Source organism: Callospermophilus lateralis, chromosome 4 (assembly GCF_048772815.1).
Source record: "Callospermophilus lateralis isolate mCalLat2 chromosome 4, mCalLat2.hap1, whole genome shotgun sequence".
NCBI classification, from domain to species: domain Eukaryota; kingdom Metazoa; phylum Chordata; class Mammalia; order Rodentia; family Sciuridae; genus Callospermophilus; species Callospermophilus lateralis.
Window position 1 is genome coordinate 128,242,333 of NC_135308.1, and position 19,585 is coordinate 128,261,917.

At 33.7% G+C, this 19,585-nt stretch overlaps 1 protein-coding gene across 4 annotated transcripts in view; it reads left to right on the forward strand.

Annotated features, from left to right (window-relative positions):
- The window catches only part of Nav3 (neuron navigator 3), a 339,367-nt gene that overhangs the window by 275,502 nt on the left and 44,280 nt on the right, over positions 1-19,585 (forward strand). For all 4 annotated transcript variants that reach the window (XM_076853137.1, XM_076853139.1, XM_076853138.1 and 1 more), the window contains 3 exons: positions 3,552-3,575; positions 5,997-6,074; positions 14,906-14,989. In XM_076853137.1, coding sequence (XP_076709252.1) covers positions 3,552-3,575; positions 5,997-6,074; positions 14,906-14,989 — 186 coding nt within the window. The remainder of the gene's footprint in view (positions 1-3,551; positions 3,576-5,996; positions 6,075-14,905; positions 14,990-19,585) is intronic.

Below are 19,585 nucleotides of genomic sequence, written 5' to 3' on the forward strand. Positions count from 1 at the left end.
AAAGAGCCTATAAATAAGTATAGGCTAACATTTAAGTGTTAAGGACAATAGGGATTTTTTCACTTATTTTCATTAAGCTTAAATGTTAAATCGATTTGAACATTTAGAACTGAAGTAGACCCTGTGTTTAGCATAGAATGAATGGGTTAGATGATCAAGCTATGAGACAAAGTGATATTATTAGTCAATTATTAAATTAGCTGTATTGGAAATGATGGAAATTTAAAATGTATTAGAAATGATGGAACCTACATATTTGAATTGACTAATTATAGTAAAATAATTCAAAAAATGCATATTTGAGGGCAATTCAGGTTGGGGGGCAGATAAGGAGGAGTCACTCTCTTTCCATTCCCCACAGTCATGTACTAGGATTAAACTGGCATTAAAATATCTGTGAAAGTGTTTTTTAAACCATGAAATGAAACAGCAATTAATTATTATTATTTACGCCTTCATACGTTTTTGGATAAAGATTTAGTTGATTTGCCTTCTTATCTGGTTGGATCAGTAATTACTGTGTGACATCAGGCAAGTTGCCCAATTTCTTTGAATTACACCTATAAAATAAAATGTGAAAACATCAGCCAAATCTACTCCATCTGTCCCATGGGATTTCTGCAAACTGTTTAGAAATCACAGACCCAATCTGATCTGCCAAGGAGTTTGGAAACTTTAGAGTTTATATTTGTTTTTAAATCTAAGCCAGCACTGTGAAATCTGGAACATTCCCCCTAAAATCTACACTTGAAAATCCTTTTCCAAATAACTGGAATATCTAGCAACACATCCTCCATGTTTCTAGTAGTCACCGTGGTTGGTGGCACATGCTCTCAGGCAAGCCACAACCTCCACCACCTCCTCTTCTTGACACTCAAGCTAAGTTTGGGTTGCTAGTTGTCATTGTGCTGTTGCATTATTCATAGGAGAGAAATGCTCCTCGCTTTCTATATCTCTATTAGAAAATGGAAAATAAAAGATAACCTAGGAAGGTTGTGTGATTTCTTAAAAAATATTTAGAATCTCTTTTCATTCTCTATTATGTATGTATGTGTGTAGTATATATACATACACACATACAAACAGCTATCCATCCATCCTGTTAGGTATTTAAATTCATGATCCATGAGAAGATGTTTTTTGATTGATATTATATTAGATCTTTATTGGAGCTGTTAGTGTTTTTATTTACTGTATATTAAATTTTTACTGGAGCCATTCTGCACTTGGATTCAAATTTATACTTTTTTCATGAGAACAAGGATCCTGTTTGATTCCTTGAATAGCTCCTTAGCCTATTACCTAACACATGGATAACACTGAAGTGATGTTTCCATAAGTTTGAATGGATAAATAAATGGCCATATGATGGCTTACAGAATGAAGAGTCAACAGATATATTTTAATTTAGACAAGGTGTTTTATGTTGTTTACCATCCTTAAGGACATTAGTCTTGCATCAGAACCATCAATAAAATGTGGTAAGTACTCAAATTCCATCATTGTGTCATTAATCCCACTCCTAAACCACTGAAAGAAATATAATATTAAGATTCTAGCTCATTCCTTCAACTTGAGGGTCATACCTACCTACTATTAATAACCATAGAGTATGAAAGAGGGCAAGGATTAACAAAAATGATAGCTTTGAGAAATCAATAGTGAGAAAAGTCGTGCCCTGCAATGTATGTAGAATTAATAATGGTTATGTTTACTTTTAACATATGCAACTTTGGGGTATTTTAATAAAAAATGTGATGAGCATGTTTTTTATATTTTATTTTTTAATTTTTTTACATAGCTCTTGACATATCATATTTCATACATTTGATTCAAGTGGGTTATGAACTCCCATTTTTACCCCGTATACAAAAACGTGGATGTGTTACCGATGTAATTCTGTAATCTGTTTCTTATATTTTAAATGAAATATATTTCTTCAAATACATGAGATAGTTACAAACCTTTACCATTTTTATATAATTCTAACAAACCTAAAAACAATATAGACAAACTAACAAGAAACATATAACATACAAGGGAAACTTAAGTCATTTTTAATTGTGCTGTGTGCTTAAAGAAATGAAACACTTAAATTAAGAATCCTTGCTTAATTTTAATTCCAAAACCAAACTGTATATGAAGCCTTGAAATTATTAGAATTAAAAACTATCTTCACTTAAAATGCTGAACATGGGATGTAAAACGAAGGTTTATGTCACCATTGCTTTTCAAACAGTGTTTTCTTATAAAGGCTATTATGATTGTATATGTTAGCCACTTTATCACTTTATTATTTTATCACTTGAAATTTTTAAAGGTGGAGAAAATGCAGGAAAGACAAAACTCAGGTTAAAAGAGATCTTTATGCATGAAATGTATCCTGAGAGTTATTATTTTGTTTATTTTTATTATCTGGAGGAAAAGAATAATAAAACTTAAGATGTTTTGTATTGATTAATCAGGAAATATCCCAAAAATAGAAATAGTAGCTAAGAGATTATTTTTCAGCTTTGTTTCTGCTTACAGTAATGGATAGACTTACTGTTCAGGGATATTATGCATTCTCCAGCCTTTTCTAGAATGAGAAAGCTTTACCAATGTAATGGTGCACATAACTCATTTTCTGGTATTTTGCAGCCCAACATGAAGGGGGGAAAAAGCAGAGCTAGGAATTTTCTGTACTGAGATCAAAAACACCCTGCAAGTTCCTACAGAAGCACAACCAAAGACACTTTTATTGCCACCTTATCACTGAATGTTTTAGTGTCTTGATGACTTGCAGCCCAATAAGTTTAATTAAGGATTATTAGGGAAATAAAAAATAGAAATGAATAACCTTTATTTGCTGTGATTATCAGTAGAGGTCAGCATTTTCCCCCAACATTATTTGACATTCTTTATGATCTATAAGTCACAGAACAAAATTCTTATTCCTAAATCTTTGCTAAGGCTCTGTATAATTTAATGGAGTCCATTTTTTAAAATATGTATGAAAAAACAATATTACATTTTTATATGTACCCATCTTTTTAAAATATTTTTTTAGTTGTAGTTGAACATAATACCTTTATTTTATTAATTTATTTATTTTGTGTGTGTGTGTGTGTGTGTGTGTGTGTGTGTTGCTGAGGATCAAATCCAGAGCCTCGCACATGCTAGGCGAGCGCTCTGCTGCTGAGCCACAACCCCATCCCCTGTGCCTATCTTTTTTAGAGTATAATTTTATAATTATTTCATTTCTGTTGTTTTTGGTATAAATCTTAGCATTTTTTAAATTCTATCCTTTCTTTCAAGGTACATGACAAATCCAAGGGTTAAATTATCTATATTTTTAAATAACTAATATTACATATAAAGAAATATTCATTTTAAGTCTTATAGTATCCTGTTCTTACTCATTAATTGAATCATTGAATGTATTTTACTTGATCTTACATTAGATCATAAAGACATTTTAAATGCACAGTAATTTTTTAATTCATTTGTTCATGTGAAATGAATTGACACTAACTTTATTGTTAAATTTGTTTTTCTTATATCTTTTGCAGGCTGAAGAAAAGGCTCATTCAGAGGTAAAAAAAAAAAAAAAAAAAAAAAAAAAAAAACTTGAACATTTTTGTGTTTGACCATTTCTGTTTATGATGAAATGAGTGTTATTGCCACTAGAGGGCTCTGTGATACAATAACATAACTACAGAGAAACTGAGAAAAGCCAGCCAGCTAGCTGGGAATGGTCTTAGCTATTACCTCTTAAAAAGAAATAAAATGAAATGTTTAGAAGCAGATTTCCCTCTCATGTTATAGATTTAATCTTAGCTCATTAACCAATAAGTTGACTTTATTAGTAGATGCTCATTAAATCATGGATGAATGAATGAATTTGTAAAATATTTGATTAGTCTCTCTCCTGACCCCAAACTGTCTGTGAGACCATCTGCATGGATTAATGGACACACTGAGTCTGAGGCAGCAGTCCTCCCTGAAACAGACACTCACATCCCAGCCTAACTATTTTGTGCATTGACTATACTCCCTTTTTTCACTATTTTATATCTAGGGTAGTGTATTATTCTAATCAAATTTCACAAATGCATTCTTGGTTGCAGTCATGTACAAATCAAAGTGCAACCTGGAAAAACATTCTTTTTCTTAACTTATGTATGAATGTTGCCTAAGGAGAGCAGAAAGAGTTTAATTAGGACTTTATTTAAGGTGAGGTGATAATTTTTTGATAGGTTTGCATTGAAGCAATCACACCACAAAGAAAATAAAATAAATGTCTGGGCATCAGGCTTTGTAATGGAATGTCTTTCCTTTGAAGTCCTGTTTCATGAACTCTTAAAGAAGCATTTTGCTATATCCGAAATACTGAAAATTTATTGATTATACAATTCATTTTTACAACCTCTAAACCAAAGAGTGAATTTGATGTTTAAAAACCTAAACTGTTTTCTTTCCATCATGAGGACGTGGCAGTGTTTCTAATGTTATTATTACATAGCTACTGGTTATATCTTAAAGGAATTAGAATCATATAATGATAATAGACTATTAATTTGAGAAAGCCTCTTTCAGTCTGTATTGATCTGAAAATATGAAATGTTCTGCTTTTTGAAACTATTTATAGTCATCATCATGTACATCTGGGGTGTAGCTCCTTTGTAAAAATGCAAATAAAATGGAGTCTCTGCTTCTAGTGAAGAGATCTCCCTCCCTCCCTCCCTCCCTCCTTTACTACTACTACTACTACTACTCCTCCTCCTCCTCCTCCTCCTCCTCCTCCTCCTCCTCCTCCTCCTCCTCCTTCTTCTTCTTCTCTCTCTCTCTCTCTCTCTCTCTCTCTCTCTCTCTCTCTCTTTCTTTTTTCCTTGTTTAGAGACTTTAAATATTGACCACTATTTCTTTTTCACAAAATCTTTTGTTTGGGGGAGGGCAGGGTTGGGGTGGGAGAAGGACACTTAATGAACAATGTCCAGAATGTTCTTTCAAACTGAGACAGCATTCCAAAAGCCCAGTTCTAACAATAGGGAACTTATATTTTAAGAAATGAGAAACATCACAGTAGTATGTTTGGCATCTTAAGTAGCTGAATTCTCTTGAGTCCAGAAATAGACTTTCAGGACCTAGTTTATATGGTCTTAAATGTTTTGCCTTGATAATCACTCTTCAAATTTCCTGGCAACATGAGATATTTTGATTAGACTGCCAAAAATACTTATAAAGATTTTAAATATGATATGATATGCTTTCCATCATCCTTTATATCAGTTTTGTTAAATTGTTAAATAAAAAGGAAAACATTTTAGAATATTTAGTTTGTTGGTTCATCTATTTAGTTGTGTGATACCAGTCATTTCCCTCTTATTTTGAAGCCGCAGATATCTATAAAGCATTTCTTCTAGGAGTTAATAATACCTCATTAAATAAAATGCAATATAGTAAATATTTTAGAGGGCTTCTCTGTTAATCATTACAACTCCATCCCATAAAATTATTTTTAAATATGGACTCATTAAATGTTGAATTAAACCCAACTTTCAGGTACTACTATTCTATAGCTTTTGAGAACTTGCCAACCCTTAGAAAATAAAAATGTACACACAGAGAAAAATCCCTGAGATTTTCAGAAAAATAACATTATCTTTTGCTAAAAAAAGATGCAAACTTAATTTTAAAAATTTCTTCCTGAATTTTATTACCAAAATTTTTCAGAAGGGAAAAATATCCATGGAGAAAGTAAACTGCATCTTGAGCCCTTCAGGGTTGCAAGTGGAAGAAGTAAACATCCTTTGATTGCATATTTGAGTCCCAGTTTGCTCCTGTCTTTGTAAGTGACAGTTTAGTTACTGGGTAGATGGTATTCATAGTTTTAGGAATTAGTACTAATACAGTTGTGGTTAAATGAGTTAATATAGTATCTGCCTTCTTGGATAGAATTCATAGTTTTAAGTAACAATCCACTAACATATTGAATTATTTTTTTATCCATTTAGCAAATTCATAAACTACGGAGAGAGCTGGTTGCATCTCAAGAAAAAGTTGCTACCCTGACATCTCAACTTTCAGCAAATGTAAGTCACTTTTGATTTTTAAACATATCACCCCAGAATTGATTATAACAAAAGGGAGTAGGTCTGCTAACACACTTGCAAATTTTAAGCATCCAAAAATCACACAGATGCAAGGTACTGAATAGTGGGACTCATATAAAATTAAATTTTTCTGCCCACAAAGAAATAAAATGTAAATTCATGTAGAGGGGGATTCCCAATATGATTAAAATTTTGTTCCCCATAAGATTTCTAACAGTGGTATCAGGTATAAAGGTCACTTCTTGTTTCATATTTTTGTTACTCCCCATTCATAGGTTCCTCTCAAGCCTTAATATACTAAGGGTTGTTAGTGTTTGACTTAGGAAGATGCAATATTCCTATTCCCTGCCCCCTTCAGTTGCATTTATCGAACAATTAGTTAAGCATCCAATTAATTCTAAAAAAATAAATAAATTAGATCTGAAGATGGATAGCTGAGCTACATTGTACATGAGATATAGTTGTCTTGAAAAACCTTGGCAGCCTTCTCATGGTGGTATAAAAGGATACATTTCTACTGGCAGCCAAACAGCTTAGAATGGCAAAAATGATGACAGTGAAGACCGTCAATTATATTAATATTTATTGAATGTATTTCCATGTGCCAGAGAGTGCTCAGAGTAGCCGCAGAATAATAAAGGGGAACATACGGCATTGTGCCCAGTCCTAGGGAATGGTAGTTTTGGGAATAACAGCCAGGGGTACGGGAGCTCCTGCCATTTTGCCGTATGTCCTGCCACCCTCCCTCTATATTAGTTTGCTCACTTCTGCTCTGGAGCTCTGAGCTGCTCTCTGCCTCATCCCCCCACCTCTGCCCCATCCATGGGGACTTTCTGTTTCCTTAACAAAGCATGACATCAAAATCCAGCAGGTGCTTTAATAAGAAACATTTTGAGGATAGAAATTATTTTTGTAAAATAAATTCTAAAGGAAATGTCATTTCAATCACAGTGTATTCATTTTAGCATGATATATGAATTGAATTTATTTGTTCAATTTCTGGAGAATCATGTGAATTTGGGGACTCAATTTTTTTATTGGTTGGTTTTGGGGGATTTCTGAAAAATAAAAGCAGATTTTTAGAGACCTGTTTAGACATTATTAGAAGATAAGAGTATAATTTAAACAATATTTTGTTTTTAAGAGTAACTCTTAAAGAGATAGTTCCAAGACAACTGTAAGCTTTATATTATAAGTTACATAATAGTGGTATCAAACATTCCTATGTAGGTTACTGAATTTGTACAAGCTTTTGTTCACTGCAGTGAGGAAGGACAGTGACTGGCCCTGTCCATTAGATTGTCAAAACACTTGCAGTCATCACAAGCAAATACTCGGGGCCTTATGGTATTTCGTAAATGTTTCTTGGTGGGCCTCAGCATAGAATTCAGATATTGGAATGATATAGCTGCAAAACATAATGGAATATAAACTGAGAGTCTTCCATTTAAAAAGTAATATACACATGTTATTGAAAGGAAAAAAATGAAACTAAAAGAGCACTTTGTGAGAAATGTGTTCAGTTTTCCTCCGAGATGCCATTCTCACTGTGGTTATTGGTTTCTCGTGTATCCTTTAGTCATTTTTCAGTTTTTCCCCCTGTGTACACACATACAACATGCACTTACCAAAGCATGTGCACACAGTGGGAACCACATTCTAACATGGAGGCACAGTTGTGATGGCCAACTCTTCTTGGTCATGGTTTGGAAAGGGAACAAAACCTTTAGAAAGGTGCCAGCCACTGGCTACCTACCCCCTCTGTACTTGTTCATATCACACCATTTTTACTGATGAGTTTTCATGACCTTGGAGGACGCATTCTCTAATGGGCGGTGACCACCAAAAAGGGAAATGTGGTTCTTAGGATTGAAAAACTCTGACTCTCTTCATGTGTGAAACTCAGATATACTTATGGTATATAAATGGATACCTAGAACACCTGTGCTGTTAAATGTCATGACAGGAGTGAGCAAGTAGGGAAAAAAATCTATAATATCTCTCTAGGGGAATAATAATGAAAAAAATAAAAATAAGGAACAGAATTAGAGGAAGCAGTACCAAAGGGTGATTTTACGCTCGTCTTCAAGCTAGCTTAAAAAGTACTAGTCTTGGGGCTGGAGTTTCGACTCTGTGGTAGAGCTCTCGCCTAGTATGTGCGAGGCGCTGGGTTTGATCCTCAGCACCACATAAAAATAAATGAAATGAAATAAAGGTATTGTGTCCATCTATAACTAAAACATATATATATATATATATATATATATATGCATATTATATATATACTATATATTTTAAGTACCAGCCTTAAAAAAATTCCCAAATACTTCCAGTTTCCCCCAAGCTATATCTATAATAATTTGTGCACAGAGATGGGAGCCTAATTAATATCCTATTATTATGCCTCCTCTTTAAACATTGTAATATACTTAGGAATCTTCTCAAAATACTTCAGATAGACACAAAAAGCTGTTCATGTACATAGCAACTTTATTTTTAATAGCAAAACAAATAGGGAACAAATAAAATTATCCTTTAATTGATCAGTGGAAAAACTGATACAACCTTACCATAGAATACTACTAAGCAATCCACAGAAATGAACCATTGATACAGGTAATATTCAGTTGGCTCTCAAGGACATAATGAGTGGGAAAAAAACAATTTCAAAAGGTTGCATACTGAATGATTCCATTTATATAAAATTCCAAAAATGACAATTATAGAAATGGAGAAGATATTAGTGATTGCCAAGGTTGAGAGAGGGAGATAGCACGGAGATCTTTGTGGTGATGGAATAGTTTTGTGCTTTAATTGAGGTTGCGATTTTTTGAATTCAAGTGTGTGAATCAGCATTTATACCAATATGGATTTCATGATTTTAAAATTATGTGAGATGTAACCATTTGGGGAAACTGGATGAAGGGTAGAGAAGAGATCACTGTACCATCTTGGCAACTTCTTGTGAATGCACATGTATTTCAAATTTAAACAGTTAAGTACCCAAAGATCTATAACATTTTTGGAATTTGTTTATACAGTTACCTAGTTTTTAGTTTCCTAGGACTTTAAATCTTATTCTACCAATTACTACTCATTTTTTTGGTTGTGATATGGATTGTTAAAGCTTTGTACCATCAAAAAGTTATTTGCTGACATTATTAAAATATGGGAGTCAAAGGGTTCAGGTAGTGAAGATGCACACCATCTTCTACATTGTTAACAAAATAGTTTATCATTATTCAAAATTATACTCAATATTGATGACATGTAAATTGACACATGTATAATTGTAAAACAATTTTAATGACTCTACTGTTTTGAACTTTTTTATTAGTATCATTAGAACTGCAAGTGATGGAGTCATTTATGTACATGTGTTTTTAGGGGAATGATTCTCTTTTACATATTCCAGAATTTGAATGACTCACAAGGCACATATAAACTACAAATCATCTGAACTCATTTATTCATTTTAACATTTGACTTATGATGTCACTTTAGATTTCCCAGACCACATGAACCATCAAAGAATTTAGTTAATACTTGATTTTTCTTCAGTTCAAAGGAATACCGTTTAAATTTCATTCAGATATTTTTTCATTTAATCTGAGTTAATGTCTGTTGATGTATGTAATATATACACATATTTTAACATACACATACCAAAAGTAAATTAATCATAGGGACTGAATAAAATAATCTTGTATGATTTCTTCATGATAAATCAAGTGGTATTTTTTTGTTGTTGTTTTGTTTTTGTTTTTATTTTTGCGATGTTGAAGTTTGAATCCAGGTTCTTACACATGCTAAACAAGTGCTTTTACCATTGAACTATAGCCCTAGCTCTAGGATTTTATTTCATTAATTTACAATTTCTATTTGGAGGTAGAAATATGTCTTTAAGAATCTGATACTCTACCAGTTGAGTTACCTGAACAAGTCTCTATTTACTAATTTGTTCAGATTAGAAGTAAACTTTATATCTTGGTTAAATAGAAACGAGGTAAGATTTGTTTTTTTAGAAATGCAGTCAGTCTAATTCCTAAGGACAGATTTCAGTGAGTTGGGTTGTGTGGAAGATATCATTAACCATGTTTTTTTTTCAATTTAATAATCATTCTAAGTATCTGGGTATTCGTTTTTATTCAGTACATGAATACTTTGTTAAGACTTAATGATTTTCCTTAATTGGGCGTATTTTTGTAATTGATATGTCCCAAGCTTGAACCCAGTATGACTATGTTTATATGAAGTCCACATAAGAATGTGTTCTAATTTTTAAATTTGAAATGTACTTCTCTGCTGAGATGCTTTCCTCTCTTTTTGCTGAAAGGACGAGTGGCAGGTCAAAAGGTAACCAGTCAGCTCACTTCTTCTTTCGCAGAGCAGAGCCTCTGAACCAGTAAGGTTTCCCTCTTCCAGTTGCTCTGGAAAGAGCTGCTTAAAACCACCGGAGACTGTATATAAAGCTGATTCTACTGGTAGATCTTCGGAAAAGAGGGAGGGAGGATGTATTGGCAAATGCTGTTGCCTGTCCATCTCTGGGTCAATACCTGCTCCCCAATAAATAGAGGAAAACAGGAGCCTCACGCTGCACATGCACATGGTCTCATTACACCATTACCCAGGTTTTCCAGGCCTCTCGCCCACACCTGCTTGCAGCTGAGTCAGGTAGATATCTTTGTTTGCTTTCCAGTATATTTTCTTTCTAAATCTTAGCCATTAGATAATTTGGAAATGGGAACTCAGACTAGTTATTACTTCGATTTTTCAAAGACATTACTGAATGAATGTGTAACAAAACCAGGGGTACTTTTTTTTTTGCTTTTCAGCAAATAAGTCTTTTAACCAAATCCTCTTGGGTATTATTTTCTTTGAGAGTGTGTCCCACTTATTTGCTCTATTTAATATTTTTATATAATCTGACAGTGCCTCTTGCTTTTCTGCAGTTCTTCTAACTGAAAAATATTTTGCAAATGTTAACAGTAATGAAGATATAAGGGATAATTCTGTATAGACAAAAAGAAATGTTAAATCTTATTTAGTTTCAGATCATTCTTGGTTCAATTATTTTATTATTATTAGTAGTAGTAGTATTAGTAGTAGTAGTAGTAGTAATAGTAGTAGTTTTAACCCAGGAGTGCCTTACCACTGAACTATATCCCTACCCCTTTTTTTATTTTTTATTTTGAGACAGGGTCTCACTAAGTTGCTTAGGGTATCACTAAATTGCTGAGGCCTCAAACTTGTGATCCTCCTGTCTCAGCCTCCTGAGCCACTGGGATTACAGGCATGTGCCACCATGTCCAGCCTTGGCACAGTTATTAATTTTCAAATACAAGTTCTTATGTATCTGTATATATGTGTGTATATAAATACATCCTGATAGAAATTTATGGATGGAGTATTTTTTATTTGGCTGATGAAATGTCACTTCTTTATGTGTGAACAATGCAATGTAGGTATTATGTATTTCATCTCACTGTTTATCATCACAATAATTTCCTTTGAATGTCTGTTCAGCTTCTGTTGTGTGATCCTGTATGTATTAGCTAATAGTCTCCTCTATTTTCTTGTCTTGACAGACTTCATCTAACCCAACTCATGAACATTCCCTGTTCATCACCATATTCATAAAATTTACCCTGACTTGAAAATGATGCAGCTGCTAAAAAGCAAAGTTTAGAGCCAAGTAAATTATGATGAAAATCCCTGAAAATCAAACATAAAGTGTTTTAGCCACATTATCCTACAGTTCAGTCAGCTTTGCTTTCTAGTTTCTTCTCATTAAGGTGATAAAGATCATTATTGGTAGGAAAAATCCTCTCATTTACCTGTTTTATTCTATTACTATTTACCACCGCTGGTGAGAAATGGAACGGTCGTTACTTCCAAAGTAACAAAGTTAATTTGACAAATTAAGCCAAGGTGATGTAAATATAAAACGATATTTCACTAATATAATTTTAGCATTCCTTTCAATAAAAATAGCATGACTTAAGTTAACCTGTTCTTTAATAACCAGTTATAAGGGATATTTTTATGAACAATTAGTGAAAAGCAATTCTACAAAAATTAGAAACTGATATTCTAATGGTAAATATTTTGCCCTTATATCTACAAAATTTAAACAATATGACTTATATAGTATATTGTTTATTTTTATTGTTTCTTTTTAGTTATACATGACAGTAGAATCCATTTTGACATAATTATACACACATGGAATATGTCTTGTTCTAGTTCAGACCCCAGTACCACTCTTTCCCTTATCCTTTCCCCACAACTTGCTTCTTCTCTCTTTATTGATCTTTCTGCCACTTAACTAATAGTTTTTTTTATTAATTTCTTGTGGATGTACATGATGGTGAGCTTCATCATGTGGTGTATTCATATATGTATATAGGAGAGCTGTGTCAGATTCACTCCACCATCTTTTCTTTTTCCATCCATCCTCCCTTCCCTTCATTCCCCATTGTCTACTCCACTGAACTTCTAATCCTCCCTCCTTATTGTGGGTTAGCTTCCACATATCAGAGAAGATATTTGACCTTTAGTTTTTTGGGATTGGCTTATTTCACTTAGGATGATAGTCTCCAGATCCATCCATTTACCAAGAATGTCATAAAGTCATTCTTCTTTATGGCAGAGTAATATTCCTTTGAACATATACTGCAATTTCTTTATCCAGTCATCTGTTGAATTGCACCTATGTAGGCTTTATAGCTTAGCTATTGTGAATTGTGCTGCTATAAACATTGATATAGCTGGCATTTTTTTTACAACCCTGATTTCTTTGCCATATTTTCAGTTCCTATTAAATCAATAAAATATGAACAAAGGGAAAAGTCGTTTTCTTCAATTGTATACATTCAAGGGTTTACAATCCTTCAGTGTTTAAGAAGGCAAAAACATAGCACTTAAGAAGGAAAATTTAGGTGTAAACTTTGCCAAGCAAAGCAAGAAAATAATCAACATAGACATTAAAATAGCCGTTGCCTTTGGCAAAGCAGAGGGACCCACAAAGGGGAAGGAGCAAAACGTGTGTCTAGGGTCTTGAACGCCCTTTCCTTGATTTGGTTGATGAGAATCTGATTAAATCAGCAAACTGTACATTTTTCTTTTTGGTTCATTTTTATGGAAGCATTTTTCACAATTAAAAAAAGTTAAAATGTAAGCAAAAATATAACATAACCTTATGCTAATTTCAGAGCACACAAAAACTACCATTCCGTGTCATTGGAAATATTTTAAACTGCAAAGAAAGATTCCTTTTTTAGAGTCTCATTTGTCCAATTAACTCTATTAACAAACTTTGGTGTATAATTCTCCATGGTTGGTTTTTGTTTTTATTTTTGTTCCTGGCGTGTGTGTGTGTGTGTATGTGTGTGTGTGAGTGAAGTTTAGATCCATGTGTCAGGGGAGAAACAGAGACAGGGAGTGAGAAGGAAAGAAGAAGGGAGGGGAAGTGAGGAAGAAAGAGAGAAGGTGGAAGGCAGGGTGGACAATAGTGGAACTAGAGAATAGAGTGATTCTGATGGATTGAAATTTAGCAGTATTCCTTCAGATTGTTTTTCTCCCCTATTGTAATGTTAGGGAAAGAAAACCAGCCCAAAATGAGTTCAGAGCTAGGAATGAAGACATCTTTGCATTTGATGCTGATGGAAGGACTTGGATATTATATTATGAATAATGGAATAAACTTCCAGATTCCTGATTCTTAGGACTCTTATGATGTATGTTAGAGTAGGTTCCTCAGCTCCAGCTATAGAGGAATGTATGCTATTGGAGTCTTCTTATTTTCATCCTTTAGAAAAACAATCTTTTGCCAAGGATTACCAAGTTTTGCCCATATGTAGTTTATTATAGACTTGGGTTATAAAATATTCAACTTTTAGATCCTTCTGGGGGTGTAGTATCAATCTATCAGTTTGAGATAATGGGCCTGTAGCCTGATGAGAGACTGACCTACCTCTTCATGCTAAGTATTCTGGATTGGAACTATTGCATAATGGTATGTCAATCTGGGGCCGCAGTAAGACTGCCAAATTCTTCTTAATCATAGGAGTTATATTATCTACTACAATATGTATAATTCTCTGAGATTTAAAATAAAACCACCATCCACAAAAGCTTAATGCTAAATAAAATATCAGTGACTATTATTTCTGGATGGCCTACCTGTGCTTCCTTAGTTGAAGGGAATAAAAAGGAGAAAGAAAAGCTCTTTTATTAAAGAGTTTGGAAAGTGAAGAGGACTCTTCGATTCAATTCTTTGTAAGTAGAAAAAGAGGAAAGATAATGTTATAGCTGTCAGCAGCTGTCTGACAGTTGAAGGAGAGCATCGTTACAATAGAGGAGCTAACAATATCTTCAAAGGTCATCATGGAAGTCTAAAAATGAGGAACATTTGTCCATTGCCTGTTTCAGTGACCTCCTTTTGGGCTTTCTTTCTAAAAACTTGGCAGCTCAGAACTTTATTCAGTATTTTGGGTGTCAAATCCCTGCACGATGTGCAAGCCAGAAGGTGTGATTATTTGCAAAATATCATCCACTTTCAGAAATTGAACTCATATTAAATGTCAAGAGACTGGTACACTGATTTTTAAGAAGCCAAAGTTTAGAGATGAAAAAGATAAAATGAAGATTTATGTAAAAGGAGAATCACCATTGTGAGCTAACCATGACAGTCCTAGTATTTAAAGAGTGAGAACATCTGAAAATAAGCGTTTTGTAAAATGAAGGGTTTTCATCTATCCACATGAGATCCTGACATTTTAACGGTGTTTCTTGCATTATGTTCACAGGCTCACCTTGTAGCAGCTTTTGAAAAGAGTTTAGGGAATATGACTGGCCGATTGCAAAGTCTAACCATGACAGCGGAACAAAAGGTATGTTCAGGAATTGCCACGGAGGCTTGCAAAGAGGAAGCACGCTTCAGAGAATGTTTATAGGATGCTTAAATAATTCCTGAGATGAACCTCCTTAAGAATAATGCCACAGTGCATCCACTGTATACTAAATTAGAACAAAGAAAAGATAATAACTTTACTTTTCAGATTTTAATTAAAATTAAAAACATGATCAAATGAATCCATATTGGAACACGCACACACAAAGGTCTTTCTTTGAAGTCTCTTTTGCTTCTCACTAAAACTATTAAAAGAAAACCAAAGGTTAAGAAAGAGAAACAGTTGTATAAGAGAGATTTCGAATATTCTAGGAGCAAATTGTCATGAGTTTGACAAGAATTGAACTCTGATGAGAGTACAAATGCATGGTATGTAAGCCCATTAATAAACCTTGTCTAGAGACTGAAATGCCCAGGAGAGATATATAGGAAAAGTCTATGGACTATACCATAAGGAACTTATAAGTTATAGCATCTATGATACAGGAACAATACTGTGCAGTTTGGGAGTCTTAAGAACTAGTTAACATCTAATGATCCTGCCTTTGAGTAATGTTATTCCAATTATCTTTAAAGCTTTAAAATAAATGCAAAAGATCATATGGTATCGAAGAAGAAATACTGAAAAGAAAGGAACAGAATTTAGTTCACAAAGGCAGATCTATTAAAAGAGTCCATACTGCCAAGGGTCTAGTCACTTTTCCTAAGAGACCAGTTAACTTTCTTCCCTGCTGTTAGTCAAGAGCCCTTACCTCTTTGGATTTATTGTCAGAGAGAGTTAGGTGCAGCCTCTGAAATTTATGGAAATTTTTATGAAAAATGCATATGTATTTAATATGAGCAGGTGCTCACAGTGCTTTCTAATTCTCAAAGAGATTCCCAACCTAAAATAATCTGAATATTTTCAGAATCTGTTCTTATATTTGTCCAGAGGGATGGTTCAATTTTGTCTTTAGCTTTTGTAAGGTCTAACATTAGCTTTACAAAACTAGCATATATTACCAAAGTTTAAAGTTTACAAAAGTTTAAAAAAATCAATTAAAAGAGAAAATCCAATAACCTCCTATAATTACCTTGCCTGGCATAACTGGCAAAATATATTAATATATTTTTCTAATATTTCATAAATTTATTTTAATATTTTATTTGATATTTATTCTAATATTTCATAGATTTCTCTTGCCCATGAGAGAATACTGTCCCTCCCTGTCCAACTGTACTGGAAGAATAACTAAAAAATTCCCTTGGATCCCATAAATTTCTTTACTGTATGTGTCTGTCTCTATCTCTCTCTCTCTCTCTCTCTCTCTCTCTCTCTCTCTCACACACACACACACACACACACACACACACACACACACCTCAGTTTGCCACTCCTCTGTGTAACGTAAGAACCTAGTAAACAGGATTACAAGGCCTTTTAGGGCAGTCAGGTGCAACAGAATATTGACATTGGAGACCAGTAATTCTGAGTGTGAATCCTGATTGTGTCCCTTAGAAGCTGTGTAATCTTGAGCAAGGTTATATAACATTTTCTGAATCTCAAATTCATCATTTTTCAGGTGGGAATGATAATAACTACCTTGTAACATCACCATAAAGAGTTAGTTAGATGCTGATTATGTCACATGCCATGGGCAATCAAGAAATATTCCCTTTCTTTACTTTTCTCTCTTTTTTTTCTGCCTTAAAAGTTATAAGATAAAGAAAATCATCTTTGGGTGTATGGTGGGCATATTGCTGAAAATGAGGTTTAGTATTAAAGTCTTACTATCTTTAAGTTGAAATCACTAGAAACATTGCCCACCGGTATTTTCAACTCATTTATATTTGTAAGTAAATTTTCTCATAGAATCTATCAATATAAATAGTTATGTTAATTTGCAGTGAATAATACTGGAATATTTTAAAATGTCTCCATAATATAAGAAATTTTATAATTTTGTGTACAACATCTTTCATCTAACATTGCCAAAATTGTGAAATTTTTTCCAAAGATACCATAGTGTATGAAATTTTCTTTACCATTTTTTTGGTTAGAGTACTGGGGACTGAACTCAGGGGCACTTAACCACTGAGCCACATCCCAGCTCTATTTTATATTTTATTTAGAGACAGGATCTCACTGAGTTGCTTAGTGCCTCACTTTTGCTGAGACTGGCTTTGAGCTCGCAGTCCAGTCTGCCTGCCTCAGCCTCCCGAGTTGGTGAGATTACAAGCGTATACCACCATGCCCAGCTGTTTACCATTTTTAACTAAAAACAATACCTTGTCTAATTGCACATTGTACACACCACACGCAGTAATGTTGGTTGCTAGTTTATTAATCTGAGCTTATAAATTGACTTTTTCCAAAATACTTTTGAGAAGCCTATGATATTAGTTGCAGTATGATATGACACAATTCAGTGACAGAATCTAATGAAAACCAGTAGATGAATGTATATAAGGTACCTGAGCCTGGTAATTACCACCACAAAGCACTGAACCAAACTGAATGTCAAGGAAGCTAAGACACAAAGGGAGATTGCTTGATGTGTTTTGTTCTCATTTTCTGACCAAAAGAGCATAATTTAGATTGAAAAGACAAACTTTTTGGCCCTGAATTCAAGGACAAATGTATTTCAAAGCTTCTTAAATTGGGGTCATGGAATAACAAAAGACAAAAATCACTGTTCAGGTAGACATTCCTCTAAAAGCTGAGGGCATAACACTTAATCATATTTCAGTAAAGGCATTTTTTTTCAGGGAGCTGAGATAAAAGGGTATATTGCTCTCTGGTGATCCAACAATCCCAAGAAAATGTCTGAAGTCTATAGAGCATAGGTTTTTAAACTCTATTCCTGGAATTCCTGGTTGTGTTTGCCTGTTTAATCGTTCACTATATTGAATTTCTACTGTGTAAGAACTAAACAGTACAGACAGATGGGTAGGTTTGCAAGATGTGAATCTATTTCCTATCTCTATCTCTGTCTATAGATACAGATTCCTGCTAGAATATAAACTCCATGAGGACTATTATAATACATTCCTCATAAATTATATACACTATAAATTTATATAGATCACAATATTTCCCAAGAGGCTTATATTCCTTATATATGAAAATGATTATATATATGTACATGTATAAAATGTTCCACCTGGACTTTATAGTCTATATATGCACTATACATATAGCCCATATATATACATTCTTACATAGAAGTTATATTCTAAAAGGTGCAGAAAACGATAGACATATAATTAAAGCATAAGATTTTAGGTGATGATAATCACATTGAATAACATAAACCTGAGAATGAGACTATTGGGAAGCAGGATGAGCAGCTAACACATAAAGACATAAAGACCAAGGTGGCCAAATGTTCTTGGTTACATATAGGAAACAGATAAGCTGCAACTCAGATCCTGATCTTTTGCCTTCAGAGAGTGATGTGAGCAATCAGGTGGCATTATAGCCTGAAACTACATCAAAATTTTAGTTTTATTTATATTTCAAAATCATTCATTTGAATAGCATTCTAACTATTTTCTGTTTCCACATGCCAGAGAACACAGATTCTCTGGCCAAATTGGTGTGCCAAAATACTGCTTTTATATACTTACAGCCTTGTAAGAAAGAAAAGACATGTATGAATAACTCAAAAGGCAGAAAATTATCATTCCATTAGAAATATAAGAGTGTAATGCCATGAACATTCTCAAAGGGAACTTGTGCATCCGCACGATGCCTGCAGAGTGGAGATGGCACTGGGAGCTCCTTGCCATTGGCAGGATGAAGATTAGCTCTGGGGAAATGTAGGAATGTATTTCAGAGAAAGGAACAGCCTGACATTAGCCGCAAGAAGGAAAATTACTGGGAGACATCACTCAGAGCATTGTGCAGGTCGTACTTTACTCACAGAATGCCAGTTGGGAAAGGCTGTGATACATATCATTAAATTGGCAAGGATTCTGCAAATGTTTTTTTGACAAGTGGAATTTCTACAGAACTTCTGCTAAATCTTTGCATTCAAATTTACTAAATATATAATATTTAAAATTAGGAAGGCATTCTAATTAGTGCCCTATAGCTATCATACTGGGGCTATTAGAATATAGATTAAAGTGAACTAGGTTATTCCCACTCAAAGGTCAGAGCAAAATAGAGGAATATCTTCCCCTAAGAGTGATGGAACTCAGATATTGGCCCTTATGCTAACCATAAATCTCAGGGTTTCCTTATTCTTACCTCTTTGAAACTGTCTTTTTTTCAGGGGGGTGGAGGGATGGAGTAGGGGAACCTGAATGTAAACCTTGAAAATGAGGACATTAGAAGCCAGATCTTTGAAAAAGATAACATGGAAGCTAAAAATTTAGTTGATTTTAATGTTTACATTAACTCTTCTCATTCTATGTTGATATTTGCGTTCTGAAAGTGTTCTTAAAAATCTTTTGGAACATAATATAATGCTAATTTATAATTTTTAAATTGCAACTGGTGTTGAGTTTTGGTGAACTTCATTTATTTGAATCTATATACAGTAGTCATAGCCAGATTATTTAAATTGCAACACTAGCAAGATTTCAAAGC